Source organism: Anser anser, assembly GCF_964211835.1.
Source record: "Anser anser genome assembly, chromosome: 13".
Classification (NCBI taxonomy): Eukaryota; Metazoa; Chordata; class Aves; order Anseriformes; family Anatidae; genus Anser; species Anser anser.
Window position 1 is genome coordinate 23,591,863 of NC_139734.1, and position 13,813 is coordinate 23,605,675.

The 13,813-nt window shown below is 36.1% G+C and overlaps 2 protein-coding genes across 15 annotated transcripts in view; one reads left to right on the forward strand and one right to left on the reverse strand.

Moving 5' to 3' along the window:
• The window catches only part of LAS1L (LAS1 like ribosome biogenesis factor), a 30,933-nt gene extending 28,826 nt beyond the window's left edge, over positions 1-2,107 (forward strand). Inside the window, exon 13 of the mRNA XM_083797337.1 lies at positions 1,702-2,107. Within this exon, the coding sequence (XP_083653463.1) occupies positions 1,702-1,792 (91 nt within the window). The 3' untranslated portion in view covers positions 1,793-2,107. The remainder of the gene's footprint in view (positions 1-1,701) is intronic.
• ZC3H12B (zinc finger CCCH-type containing 12B) overlaps positions 1-13,813 on the reverse strand; it is a 44,420-nt gene that overhangs the window by 6,464 nt on the left and 24,143 nt on the right. For 8 of the 14 annotated variants that reach the window (XR_014571952.1, XR_014571953.1, XR_014571954.1 and 5 more), the window contains exons 3-6: positions 12,822-12,961; positions 11,835-12,069; positions 11,638-11,744; positions 8,621-11,115 (exon numbers count right to left, since the gene is read on the reverse strand). Coding sequence is in view for 2 of the 14 variants with exons in the window: in XM_083797335.1 (XP_083653461.1) it covers positions 9,695-11,115; positions 11,638-11,744; positions 11,835-12,069; positions 12,822-12,961 (1,903 nt within the window). In the remaining 12 variants the exon portion in view is untranslated. Of the gene's footprint in view, positions 1-974; positions 1,034-1,366; positions 1,567-5,021; positions 11,116-11,637; positions 11,745-11,834; positions 12,070-12,821; positions 12,962-13,813 lie in introns of those variants that run through there. The other 6 variants (XR_014571959.1, XR_014571958.1, XR_014571960.1 and 3 more) reach the window with 6 other exon arrangements.

Sequence of the window (13,813 nt, forward strand, 5' to 3'; positions counted from 1 at the left end):
TCGACACTAAAGGAAAAATTGTGTCCCCCTGAGGAGCTCTGAGCAGCAGCCTCTGCTATATTCCAGTTATTCCAGTACCGATCATTTGAAAAGGCATTGAGTTTTTCAGTATATAGCTTTTAAGCTGCTGTATAAATAAAACTTTCCAAACATCTCAATCTTGTTTACAGAAATGGTTCTGGTTTAACATGAGACGTAAGTTCCTGTGATGCTTAGATGCTTTGGAAAATCTTGTAGAAAATCTTTCCTCCCTGGTCCCAAAAGATAGTGTTCTTTTGTGGGTTTTCTGGTGTGTGCTTTGCTCTTATCAAAGTTTGTCCTTAGGGTTTGCTGCAGCAACCTCAGAAGCTTTGAATAGCTGCTGTCATCCTCAGGCAGATGTTTTGTTTTTGTGGTAAGCATATGTGCCTTTTGTTTACTCCCAGTGTCAGTTTTATGTGACAGCAGGGACAAAGCAGCAGTTGGCAATGACAGAGAGTTTCCTGAGAGTAGAGTTGCAGACCTGCAATTGCTTTAGGGATTGTATCGAGATTTTCACTGACATTTCAGAAATGGCATTCATCATTCAATGGTCATGGATAATGGCTGGATTTTTTGTCCTAAGAATGAGATGCATAAGCAGGTGGGTGAGAGAGGGAAATAATGTGCTGAAGGGTAAAGACCTTAAAGTGGACAGGTAATATATTCATATCCTGGGGGATGCTAGGTTGTAGCTGGGACTGCATGAACTCTCCTTGAGCATACATGAAAAACATGCAGATGCCGACCAGGTTTTCCCTTTTTCTTCTTCACAGTGTCAGATAGCAGGTTTCAACTGGCTCATTTATAAACATCTTATTTTTAAAATACAGCTTTTAACTTCCTATTCTCATAAAATTGAATAAAAATGTTAAACCCTAGTCTGACCTACCTAACAACACAGTAGTTTTTTAAGTTTCTTCACATAGTAAAGCTTTGGGTAGGGAATGGTTTACCTGTGTTCTTCAACTTCTCTTTGAACCTTGAGCTTAAGGGTGCCTTATGTCTGAGAACACTGGAAAAAAAAAAAAAGTATTTGTTCCTTTGTGTGTTGTGGTCGTGAGTCATGGGGGACTCAGCCCTAACCAGGTAACTTCTGCAAGGAAAAGGTATTTTACGCCTGTTTGAGAATCAGCCAACTTCTGCAGTTAGAAATGACTTAGCATGCGGTCAGTGACACCAAACAATAACTTCCTTTAAACTTTTTGTAAATGCTCTAGATTCTGTGACTTCTGGGTCAAGCCATAGGAAGGGCTAGTTTCTGTGTGCAGACATACAAGCTTTGTAACCTTTATAACAGATTGTTTTTATGTTGGCTTCTTGCTGCATTAAAGTTTCACGTGATTACCTTGTATTGCTAGCTGCAAAGGACAGATGAGACAAGAACTGTTGTGTGGTTGTTTCTGGAGTCATGTCTCCCTTGCCATTGTTAGCAGCTGGTAATCTTTCCATTGGTTTGTGTTTTGGTACCTTTGGTCCTCAGACTGTTCTCTCTCATGAACAAACTGGTTAAAAATTAAGGGCATTCCATCAGTTAAATGATCAGAGCTAGAAATGAGAAATAACATTTTGGTTTGGAGGTAAAACTTCTTAAAAGTTTAACATGCTAAGAAATTTACTTTTGTGATGTGAGTTTCTAAATCAGCTCAGTGCTTATGTGGTTTATTTCTCTTCCTCTCGCAGCTCTGCAGAATTGAATATTCCTGTGACAGGAGGATTGCTATGGACCCAGAATGACTTCCATAAAATAAAAAGTGGCCTTCAGCTTTTCTAAGACAGCAAAGTGCTCTGCAGCTTTCAGCATTGCACAAGATAAGTGACACAGAGGAACTAGTAATGGTGGTATGGAAATAGCCACTCCAGGATTATTTTTTTTTTTCATGAGGACTTAGTACTTTTTACCATGTAAAATCAGTATTTTATCAAAGTGTTGTAAGTTCCATGTATAGTAGCTATTGTCTGCTTAACCACTGTCATGAACTTCTAGCTCTAGTTGATGTTTATGAAATACAGTTAGTATACTTTGGAATCCCTCAGTATTGCTTAAATTTTTTTTTGTGGTTAATAAATGTCACCAACTGAAGGCAAACCTTTCTTTTCCTCCTTTTTTTCTTCCTCCTTTTCTGTCTGTCCTTATTGGCCAGACTATTAAACCCTTTCACTTTCAGTGACACTAATATTGTCATGTATGAGTTAGAATTATTTCGCCAGGATAAGACTGTGTTGCACTTTTAATCTAGCAAGGATTTCACATGAAGCTCCAGGAATCAGGTGAGTTACAGCATGGCTGAATGCACTTCAGTGCATAAACATCTTCAGCTTTTTTCTTCTCATAAGTTGTTTCAAGTGGTACTCTTGAGGTCATGATTTTGCTGAGGTTGATAAATAATACTGTGGCCCTTGCTGGAAGCTAGCATGATTACTGTAGAAATGGATTTGATTGTCATGCTAGAAAGTTGGTGAGAGCAAGGACAGCTATTTTTCTAAATTAAGCTTTCTTTACTTGTATTAAAGGTTCTTGGAACTTAGAAGCTTCTGCAATTACCTGTCAACATATTAAGAGTTAAAGCATTTTTATTTCAAGACTTCTCGGTAATAATCTGTTGGATTATATCTGCTAAAGGGTAAAAAGAGCCTTTCTCTGAGTCAGTCTAGTAATTGGCAGTATTTAAAAAAATAAACAGAAGTAGGAAAATGTCAGTGCAATGTCGTGAAATGGCATCGTTTTAGTTCCTTGGCATTACTGTTCTCATTATATGCTAATAATCCATTTAAAGAGACACAAAAAGGGACATACAACTTTAGCAGTATATTGGACAAGATAGAACTACAAGTTTAGAACAGCAAATACGTGGATGCCTTGGGCTGGCTATCAAGTAAAGGCTTACCTAAGTGTCCATAATGTATTTTTTCTTTTCTAATTTTTTGTCATCCTGTCCTACTCCAGTTAGTCTTTTACCAGACAGCCAACAATTATTTAGAATGGCATATGTGTTCTACATTTCTTTCTCTAAAAACAAGCAGTAGGACGGGTTTTACACAAAGCAAAAGAAAGCAAACTTCTTTTTCTGTTATGGGGGATTTCTCCTGTAAGCCCTTCCTCTTTTTAGTATTTTAAGTTACTTCTTTTACTCACTAGTTCCTCAAGCTTATTTAGGAAATATTCAGTGAAAAGGATTTGTGCTTTTATTACTGTACAAAGTAGAGTATTAAATTTCTTAAAGTACTGTGTTTGGTACTTCTGAGACCTGTCAGTGCAAGCGTAACAGTTCAAAAAGGAAAGTACAGTGCTGGCAAATACTGTGCTGCACGTGACCTTTTTCCCCTTTGGTAAAGGTTTACTCAGTAAAGTCACGTCCTATTATAGTTTCTTCGTCAGCTGTAGTTACTGCCTTTTCTATCTGCCATCACCCCCACATAATGAATTACAGAATAAAGGTCCTGGGTTTGATCTAATTGCAGAGTCAAACAAAATAGCTAAATCCAGTGCCGTGAATATCCGTAGAAAAGAACAAAACTGCCAGCTGCTTTTTTTTTTTTTTAAAATAATATATATATATATGTATATCAAGACTTAAGGAGAAGCTGTAGTAATGGCATGAATTTTAAACAGTGTTACTGATGGGAAAGGTGGGGGAGCAGGCATAAAACAATGGAAAAAAATGAAGTTGTGAATGGCTGGAGAAAAGAAACGTAACTGTTTCAACTTCTATAAAGAAACAATAGTGTAAAACATAAATAATTAAATGACAAAATTAGTATTAATAGCATATAATAAAAAGCACAGATAATCTTTAACATTTAAAGCTGACTGGTTCAAATGACATAAAAAGCAAGTAAGTTAACAGTTAGTGTATTTGGTACTTCTGAAGTCAATGCAAACAACAGTATGAAAAGGGAAGTATGATGCTGGCAAATACTGTGCCATATGTCACTTTTTCCCCCCTTTGATAAAGGTTCTAAGTAAAATTTCTTTTTCAGCCTGCTGATTATTTTCTTTACTAGAAACGTGTTCTGAATGGGGACAAGAAAGGCGGTGTTGATGTATTCCTGAAGTACTTTATTTTTCCCTTTGCATTGGGCAGGACTGCTTGAGACTGCCTGCTCCCTGTAAATTAATCTTTCCAGACAGGTTTTTATTGTCTGGTGAAAAACAAAAACAAAACAAACAAAAAAACCTAACACCAACCAACCAAACAAACGAAAAACCTCCAAAGGGAAGCTACAGAAGGGACTGGAGATAAAGTTCCAGCTCCTATGGAAGACTACTAGGATAAACCAGGGAAATAGGAATTGCTGAAGGAGGAAGTTAGGGCCTTGGGACTACCACATTCACAGCTTGTGATCCCTCTTGTCCCTTGCCACCTTTTGAATTTGTTTTCAATGTAAGTAATTGGATGGAATAGTGGAAACATTAGGATAATTTATTCCTGGCTCTTCAAGTCTTTAATATTTTGTTTTGTGAATCCTAAAGGCAGCCACTCTCCAATTGACTTCACTGGTACAAAGGGTTACAGCTAGCTGGCCATTGTGGGAACAAACATGGTGAGATGTTCAAGCAAACCCAGATACAGATAAAGATCATTTTACATCATTTTCCTTCTACTTCCTTTAATTTTTTCACCAAACAATTTAAAGCATTTTTGAGTGAAAGCAGTTGCACATTGTATCACCTGTCACACAGTAAGGGAAAGTATTAGGTGTTTAAATGGCCAAAGAAAATTTGTTTAATACAGAAATTGACAAGAGAGTGGAATCTAAGTATTATGGAGAGGACTCTCCTCTGCTTTTTAAAGTAAAACAGAGACCCTTATTCTTGTCCTTTTCCTACACAGATTTAAATGTAGACAGAAAAGCTAAGCATTATGTATGATTTCAGAATCTGGGTATTTTTCCTGTAAATCATCTGAAAAAAAGAGAAACTGTGACAGTTGTTTTGGGCAAAACAGTTCTTCAGGGCTCTCTCCTAAAAAGGGTTGAAAATAAAAAGCTAGAAACAAATAAACCAGTGGCTCTCAGTTTTATTAAATAAGCAGGTTTATATATATATATAAAGTATAACATATTTCATATATATTAAATAGTTGTGCAAACCTTTTACACAGAGCAGGGAGTTACAGGTAACAGCCTATATTTCTTTTGGATTCCTCTCAATAATTTCAGTATGTTTACATAAATACCAAAGACCAAAATCATAGATATTGTATAAGGGCTCTTCAAAGACTAAGCAAACACTGGCACGAGAGTAAGTAATTTAAGTAACAGTGCACTTGTATTTTTCTAGTTGAAATATTGCAAGAAATACAATTAATAGGGCTCTGTCACACAGACTGCTGTGGGGTACATAAGAAGGGTATTAAAGCTGAACACTTACCGTAGTAATAATAATGAGATTTGACTATTCAAGTCTCACAATCTGACTAATATGAGTCCAATAGTAGTAGTGTTTTGGGTAAAACCTTTGGCAAGTCAAGAAATAGTAGTATTTCTGTGGAGCAAAGTGTCACAGAAATTATGTCTGTCCCTTCTTTTTTTTTAGAACGGAATTTTTTAAAATTACTGTAGTCAAAATATATCCCCTGAAATGTTCCCGATTCTAGTTTGGTATAAGTCACATGTATACATGTATGCCACCAACCAAGTATTTTTTTTAAACAGACTTACTTCAATGGATTCATTGTTTGCATTTTCTGGCTTTATCATTAAGAATTCCAAAATGCCGTAATTCAGAGTCTGAGGCAAATTGGCGTTAAAACTATGTATGGAGGACTTGTCTAAATAGATGCTTTTGTGTTTTGTTACTTTTTTATGGAGAATTTTTCTGCTTGTTCTAAGCAACCATATGCCCACTATTTTTAAGTGTTCAAAATTTAAAACATTTTTACAAAAAGCTGAACATAAACAGACTCATGCTAGTGAATGAAATACATGCAGCTGCAGCTAGAGCATTGCACACTTACTACAGTGTTTTAGAAATACCACATACTGGTTTAACACCCATTTTTCACTCATTTTGTCATTGAGACTTACATTATATTTGGGTCATCCAAAACAACCCAAAGAGATTTATAAAATTTTACAACAATTAAACCATAATGTTTAATTCTACAGATGAATAAAGCCCACTACTGTAGCTCAATAAGACGACAACAGGACTAATGTTAGTCAAATATACTGTATGTACAACTGAATATATCACTAACATGTAATTCTTACAAAAACACATAAAATAACTTAGGCTGACATCTCATAAAGCATTTGGTTTTTGAATCATGAATTTAACATTGTGAACTTAAGTGATAAATTATGTGAAAGTAATATAGCTAAAGATTAAAGATCAGTAATTCAGAACTCCTGAAGGACACCCTGGCCCTGCTAAAGTCTACTGCTTAACTCTTGCCGATTGCAACAGGCCAGGATTTCACCTTTCTACTTTTTTTTTTTCCCAGTTTCTCACCTAGAATTTTGTTAATTCTATGGATTTTATTAAAACACAGTTTCTAGAACTGTTCTCTTACAGTTTTAAAAACATTTAAATACCATGCTCTCAAAAAGAGCATTTATACAAAGTCTTATATTTACAATATAGACAGTTATGGTCATGTATTAATAAGATCAACTCTTCCGTGTAAGAAGAAATCTAAGCTTATGCACTGAAGGTTAATTAATGTGTCAGTGTTATGAATTGGCTTGTAAACATATCTGAGAACAGATGTGGATGGCAAAATTATCACTTAAACTAGTTGATTAGGAAAGACTACATCACATATAAAAGTTTCATTACCTCTAAGGAGGACTAAACAAGCACAAGATTTGCAAATTATTTCCACAAGGCTACGCTGCCCAGTCTATAACTCTATGCAGGATGGATGCAAATACCTTCTTAGAAAAAGACAATTTTGCCTTCGAAGTGCCTTTGGGAAATGATATGCTGGGTTTGCAGTAGCATAGCATTCCTGTTGTTCAGGATAATTCCTTTTTATCAGTAAGACCAAAGTTAGTGAAAATTAAAATAACTAGACAAGTCCTACAAAAATGAGTTTCTCCATAAACCACCCACAATTTCATACAGTAACTTCTGCTCAGGCTTCCACATCTGAAAGCATCAAAAACACCTACCAAACCCTCTTAAGATAGCTTATCTTTATAATTGGAGAAAAAGGGAACAAACATTCTTCTACATACAAGTATTTAATTCCATGCAAGATGGAAAACATGAGTGCACAATAAACTTCATTTTAAACCTAAATAATTTATAAATGAATCTGTTAAGAATAAAGCAGTGTCTACAGCAATTATATTGTTACATTTTAAACACATGCAGATGAGCTAACAGCAAGATTTTTACATAAAGTTTAGTGCAAGAATGTATCTGCTTAATAGACTAAAGATAACCATGTAATGCTTTGAGGTGTACACACAGTTTCTGTGCACATAATAAACTGGTTCTGAAAAGTTGTCCTTGTTTGTCTATAAACTACAAGTGCCCATTTTAAATAAAAAAGATTCATAATTACTCATGGGCTACTTCCCTGTGACACACAGTGTCACAAACATTGTGGTGAATATGTAATACTGAAGTTAGTCTAGAGGTTTATGGGTTGTGGGTTTTTTTTGGTGTGTTTTTTTTTTTTTAAACAGTTTTTATACAATCAAGAAAAAGAGATACAATTTGTATCAACAAACAAAAGGTCATTTCTGGTTATTTGAGGCACTGCTCTCAGCTGCTTATACCATGCAAGAGAAGAGAATAAGAATTAATTGCAAATTAAAAATGGAAAATGCTGGTTCCTAAGAGAAACATATTTGAATATTGGTCAAGAATTTTCTGTTTTCTCCAACTATTATAAGTGTCCGAAGTCTTATTTTTCCCATTAACCAACTAATTAAAACTTACTTATTTTTAAACATCAACTGTAAATACAAAAATCACCTTCAAGTTAATTCAATTTAAATACATAATGACATAGTCATTATGTATGTTACCTGTTCCAATGGAAGAATATTTATCATGTGTGAAATGGTACGGTTATCAATTATCTGTATGTTAATTGTCATTGCACCTGTTAATTGTTTTCTTTGCTGTTGGTTTGATTGTTTTTTTTGACCTGACAGGAACACATTTTGCACATGATAAATAGCCTGCAAGATATCGTGAATCAAACCAACTATTATTACAGTAACACAAATGGAAGAAATAATGTTTTGTTCCTCAGACAAACAGAGAACTAGAAAGCAGCATGCAAGCCATTATCAAAACACCAGAAACAACCCTGACTGCAGCCTCACGTTCCGTGTGTTTCACAGTAAGAAACATTTAGGCAGTGTCACACCTTCTCATGAAGAAACAAAAGGCCATAAAACCAGGCCTTCTCAACTTTCATGAAAAAAACTACAGTAGAAGTCAACAAGTCCTAGCTCGAGACATATCGAGTTAGTAATGGTTCAAAATGTTGAAATATACAATGGATTCAAAAAAGGGCGTTCAGTCAGTGCAGCTTAAAAAACAATAAACGCCTCTTTTGGAGACATTTAGCTACAAAGGTTCCCACCCTGAGCAAAATACCAGTTGCGCAAACAATGCCACACAAAATTATCTTACCTGTTGAAACAGGACTCTAGAAACCATCATGAGGCAAATGCACACCTTTGCGTGGAGCTGAAGAGCAAAACGAGGCCAACCTTGCTACAAGCCCAAACTGTAGCATCTCTTTTCAAGAAACAGCCTCTCACACTCCCTTCTCAAGATCTTGCATGTTAGTTTCACCCAAATACCATCCTTGCCTCCAGAAGGGCTTAGTTACTGATGAGCTTCCACATTAACATTCAGTTCCCGTTGCTTGAGTCTGAGTAATCCAATTTACATAAAACTGACAATTTTCTTTTGTCTTCTCTAATCATCTGGAACAGCAGCTGTTCACTGCACAGTTGACAGGCAATTCTGAAGAGGGAAGCTACAGTTAAACATCTTTCAGTTTACTGAATGGTGCTCACGCCTTCATACTCCTGAATGTTTTGGTCCTAATTTAATAAAGTATTTGGCTTCTGTTGGGTTGAACTGACATACTGGACAATAAACTCTTGGGGAACAGTTTTGAAATTTAAGTACCAACAATACTGACATTCAAAAGCTGAAAGAGATTCAACCAGTTTATCCTTCTACAAATTGAGTAATTTTTGTCAAGTTTATTTTTTCGCTATTTGATGTACCAATAGGCAGTGTCAAATGGCAAAGCTGAAACCCTAAAAGTCATCTGGGACTGTATAGAGCATGCTTTGAAAGGCCAGTTAGGTATTTATAATCAAATTGAAAGTGTACACTAATACATGCAATATAATTGCTAACAATAATTTTGTATTAAAAGCTTTGAGACACTGAACTTGACATTGTAGTTCTTAATGAGCTATCCATGCAGCAAGGTATGCATTTCCTGTAAAATACTATTAAAAAAATCCCTATATTTAAAATCTTAAAATTTACAATATAATCAACTCTTATATAGTGCCTCTATCTATCTCTCTCTCTATATATATATATATGATTGCTACTGTGTACAGGACTTTATACTAACTTATTACAAAATATTTACAGTAGACTGGCCCACTCCCTTCTTCATTTTAATTCCAGTTCCTATGCGCTGTATAGTTTCATTTATCCAAAAGAGGCTATAGTAATTTAACGCCCTGTTCTTAATTTGGCAACAATCATAGCTGCCAGCTGTTGTGCATCTGTCATGTGGGGATTCTTTTCCATCACAGAAAGGACAATACTTGGTGGAAAGATATTGCAGAGGTTCTTGTATGTTTGATACTGATGTTCTGGAATGATATGTGGTTCCCGTGGCTCACCACATACCCCAATCCATGGATTCCGCCAGAGTTGCTCCATCTTCTCAGGCATGCTTCTTACCATTACAGGTTCATAACATGGCTGCATGAGGTTGTTACTCAATGGATACGAGTGGTAAGTGTAAGAGTCTGATGCACATGGTAACGGATCCCAACTAGCATGCTGTTCCCGACAGAGAGGTGGTCTTCTCTGCCGTGCAGGATTACTTTCATAAAGCCGTGAGTCAGAAATACTGTCCATTCTTGTCATGACCAAGGCACGGCTTGGTTGTGCAGTTGATGGATGAATATTTTGAGGCACAGGGTATTCTCCTGGACAACTGGACCGTGCTCCAACAACTGGATGCTGGGCATGCAGGCCTAAGTGGGAAACTGACTGTTTGCGAAGGGATTGCTTAGGCTCTTCAGTTCCGTAACTCTGAACTCTATTTAAGGCTTCATGGTAACCATGGGAAAAAGGCTGAAGACGATTTTGCGATGGCAGTCTGTGGATCTTCACATTGTCTTCTGGACTGGCATCTGCTACACCCAGATACAAGTCATTGTAAGAGGAATACGAATCATTACTTGTATGGCTTAAGCAATTGTCAGGACAGGGGCTTGAGTTTCTAGAATACATCCCCTGGTCCGTATCAGCCCCGTAATAATCTGTGTTATGCATACTACTTACGCTCAAGTTGGAGAAATCACTGAGTAAGGAATAATAGCCATGGTCCCCTAACGATTCGTATTTGGGATACTGGTCAGTATAACTAACTGAGGTGCCATGGCTATTGGTGACTAGTATAGGAGGATACTGCACACTGGACATGTGTTCCAGTGAGGATTTCTGATGCGTGAACTGTGAGGAACCTGGCACCGGACTGCTTGCAGAACGAGTATTTAATGCACCAGCTGCATGGCTTTTTGGTGGAGGGAGCGTTGGTACACTTAATGCAGAAACCAGAGACGGGACAGAGCTGGCCTCGGACTTGCGGGCTACTGTTAACTTTTCCTCAGGCTCCACAGCTACTGATCTAATGCTTGGATCTGACTGGCGTTTTGGGGCAATGCGTTTCACTTCAGAACTGATCTCTCCTTTGGAGCTGGATGGCCCTGTGCCACATTTGGCCAAGGCTCCCTCACTCATAGTTTTCACAGCAGATAATTTGGCACTTATCCGAAGCTCATCCGCTACTGACCTTTGAGGCTGGTTTGCCCGTTCTGGGTGGTAATATTTACATTTGTGCCCATAGGTGCACTTTTTACCTGTAAGAAAAGTATTTGCAAGATAAATAAACCAAAGGTTAATTGATACTACTATCTTTTATCTTTCTCTTTCACTGTTTCTTAATTGTAATGTTTCTTTACTATAACTGTAAGGAATAATTATATAAACAAGCAGTCAAACTCTGTTATTACCTATATCCACATCAGTTTTCTTCCTACTGCTCATGATTTCAATACTGACACCATAATCAATTCTATACAAAACAAATCATCTCTCTCTAACACAGTCTGTATGGTTATGAATCTCCTTCCTTGAATAAAAAACAGAAAAAAAAATAGCAAAAAGCTGTGATATACACAAGGTATATCTGGTTAGCCTTAACTTTCTGCTATATTGTTTTTATTAATATTGGCATGACGGGTATAAAAATAAATACAGTGCTTGGATGGCAACAAGAAAAATTAGTTGTTTTTTTTTTTTAAAGTAACGAGATGATGTTAATTAATTGCTTGCCTCACCTACCTTCAAATACAGCATATCAATCTGACTTAGGCACTTACCATAAGGACACGGTTGTTTTTTATGTTCAGGAATAACTGGCCTTTTCCTTAAGAAATTTTCAAGGCTTGGACCATGGCGTCCTAAAGGATCATCAGGAGGCATAAATCTAATGCAAAATAAGTGAAATGTGAAATTCAGCTTTTAACGAGGATTCTGAATTGGCAAATCTGCCTAACTTATGAAGAAAAAAACATACTTGTCATTCACAAAAGAATACATTAGCAGTCGCTCCTCTATGAACTTCTTCCATTCTGGTTTTTCGTTTTGAAGATCCCTATAGTTGTCATTTGATACAATGATGCCATCTGAGTCAAAAGCAAGTTTTACTATGAATCGGTCGTCATAGCAAACTACTCTTCTTCCTTGAACTCTTCGAGATGGGGTGAAAACAAGAATTTTTTCTTTCTCCAATTTACGTAAGATTTCTTGATCTGTAAAATAAGTTTAGTCGAGAAGCTTCTTTAAAAGTCCTTTTTTTTTAAAAAAAGAAATGCAGCTTTTGAAATATGAAATTTCTCTTCCTCTTTTCTGAAGTGGTATTTTGTAACTATGTGCATATATGGTCCTCATTATCATTAAAAAAAAAAGGAGAATGCCACTTTATTTCTGAGCTTTCAAAGCAATAGGTAAATATTTAACATTTAAGCTTCGTAACTGCTCTGCTCCTCTGTAAACAACTATGTTCAGAAAGGGTGAGAAAACGTACATCTCAAGAACTCAGTTGTTACTGTCTTAAAATAACTTTCTTGTTAGCCTAGAGCAAAATATAAGTACTGTCTGTAGGTCAAAGCACATTCTGCTTCTTCAGTGTTCAAGATAACACTATTAAATTAGTCCCTGGCCTTATACAGCTTGTTTTTATGCTAGCCCAGCAACTAAGAATCATTTCCTGTATACTAAACAATGTTTGCTAGTGGAAAAATTAGGAATACTTCACTCAACAGCATTGACATGATCCATAAATACCTACCATTTTTTGCAGATGCAAATACCTAATATGTGTTCTTCACCAGTGAAATTGTCATATTTTCAAACAAACAATTGAGTTGGTGGGGCTCAACCCAGTTGAGTGTTGTCCACAACCCAGTATGTAGTACCCATTAGAAAGATGATGCAGTTCTGTTTTACTACAACACATTTATTTATTTAAACCAAGGGGTCAAAGAAAATCTTGATCCATTACCTGTAATTGGTGCATCAGGTCGAGACTGTTCTTTTCTCCATGCAGGTACAAACACAGTGATATCTTTATGTCCTTTTTCCAGAAACCAATCAACAGCTAGTTGAATTCCCCGACAGGAAAATCCTTCTTTATTTCCATGGCTGAAAAAAATGCAGAAGTCTTAGAAACAGCAAAGACAAAAGTTACATTTGACTTTGGGTTTTGTTGTTCTTTTCCTTTCAAAGCTGCTGTGGTCTAGGGATATAAAGGAAGCAGAGTTTGTAAAGACAAGTAAATCTTTTTATTAAACCAGCTTATATAGCTGGAAACGACAGTTGTCCAGAGCTATTTAATCATTAGATTACAACACTGATACTTAGGCATTAGAAATGGTGAAATTTGACTGCTTTTTCTGCTGGTGAAATTTCTGCTTTTTCATTTTATTAGATGATCAGATGAAAAATTATTACCTCCCCCAACAAATTAAGCTTACCTTAAGTAGCACCATAAAAAGATAGTTATAATAAAAAAGAAATAAACTAATGATGCTGGCTGTCATGGGTAATATAGTTGCTTTTAAACATCTAGATTAAAAAAAGAAAAAAGTTTACAAAAGTTTAATAAACATCCTGCTTTTTTCATTACTTTATATATTGGTTTATTTCTCTCTCTTAGAAATATTTACGTTGTTGGAGCTCCTTCCTCTCTTCCCACCAAAATAAACAATTTGTTTTCTGAAACAAACTGGAGTCTCTGAAACTGCACGTAAATGAGAAAAGGGGAGGGGTTAAAGTAGCTTTACATCACTTCATTCTGCAAAGTATATTTAGAGGTTTGATAGAATCTAGTTAAAATTTTATGTACGAATCTCATTCAGTCTACCTTACAGGTGCTCCTGTCTTGATTTGCTAAACATAAAACCTGATTCTTCAGTTCACTGTAAATCCTCTCAGGAAATAGTTCACGAACACCTGAATAATACATGAGTACATATATTAAGAATAACATCCTTA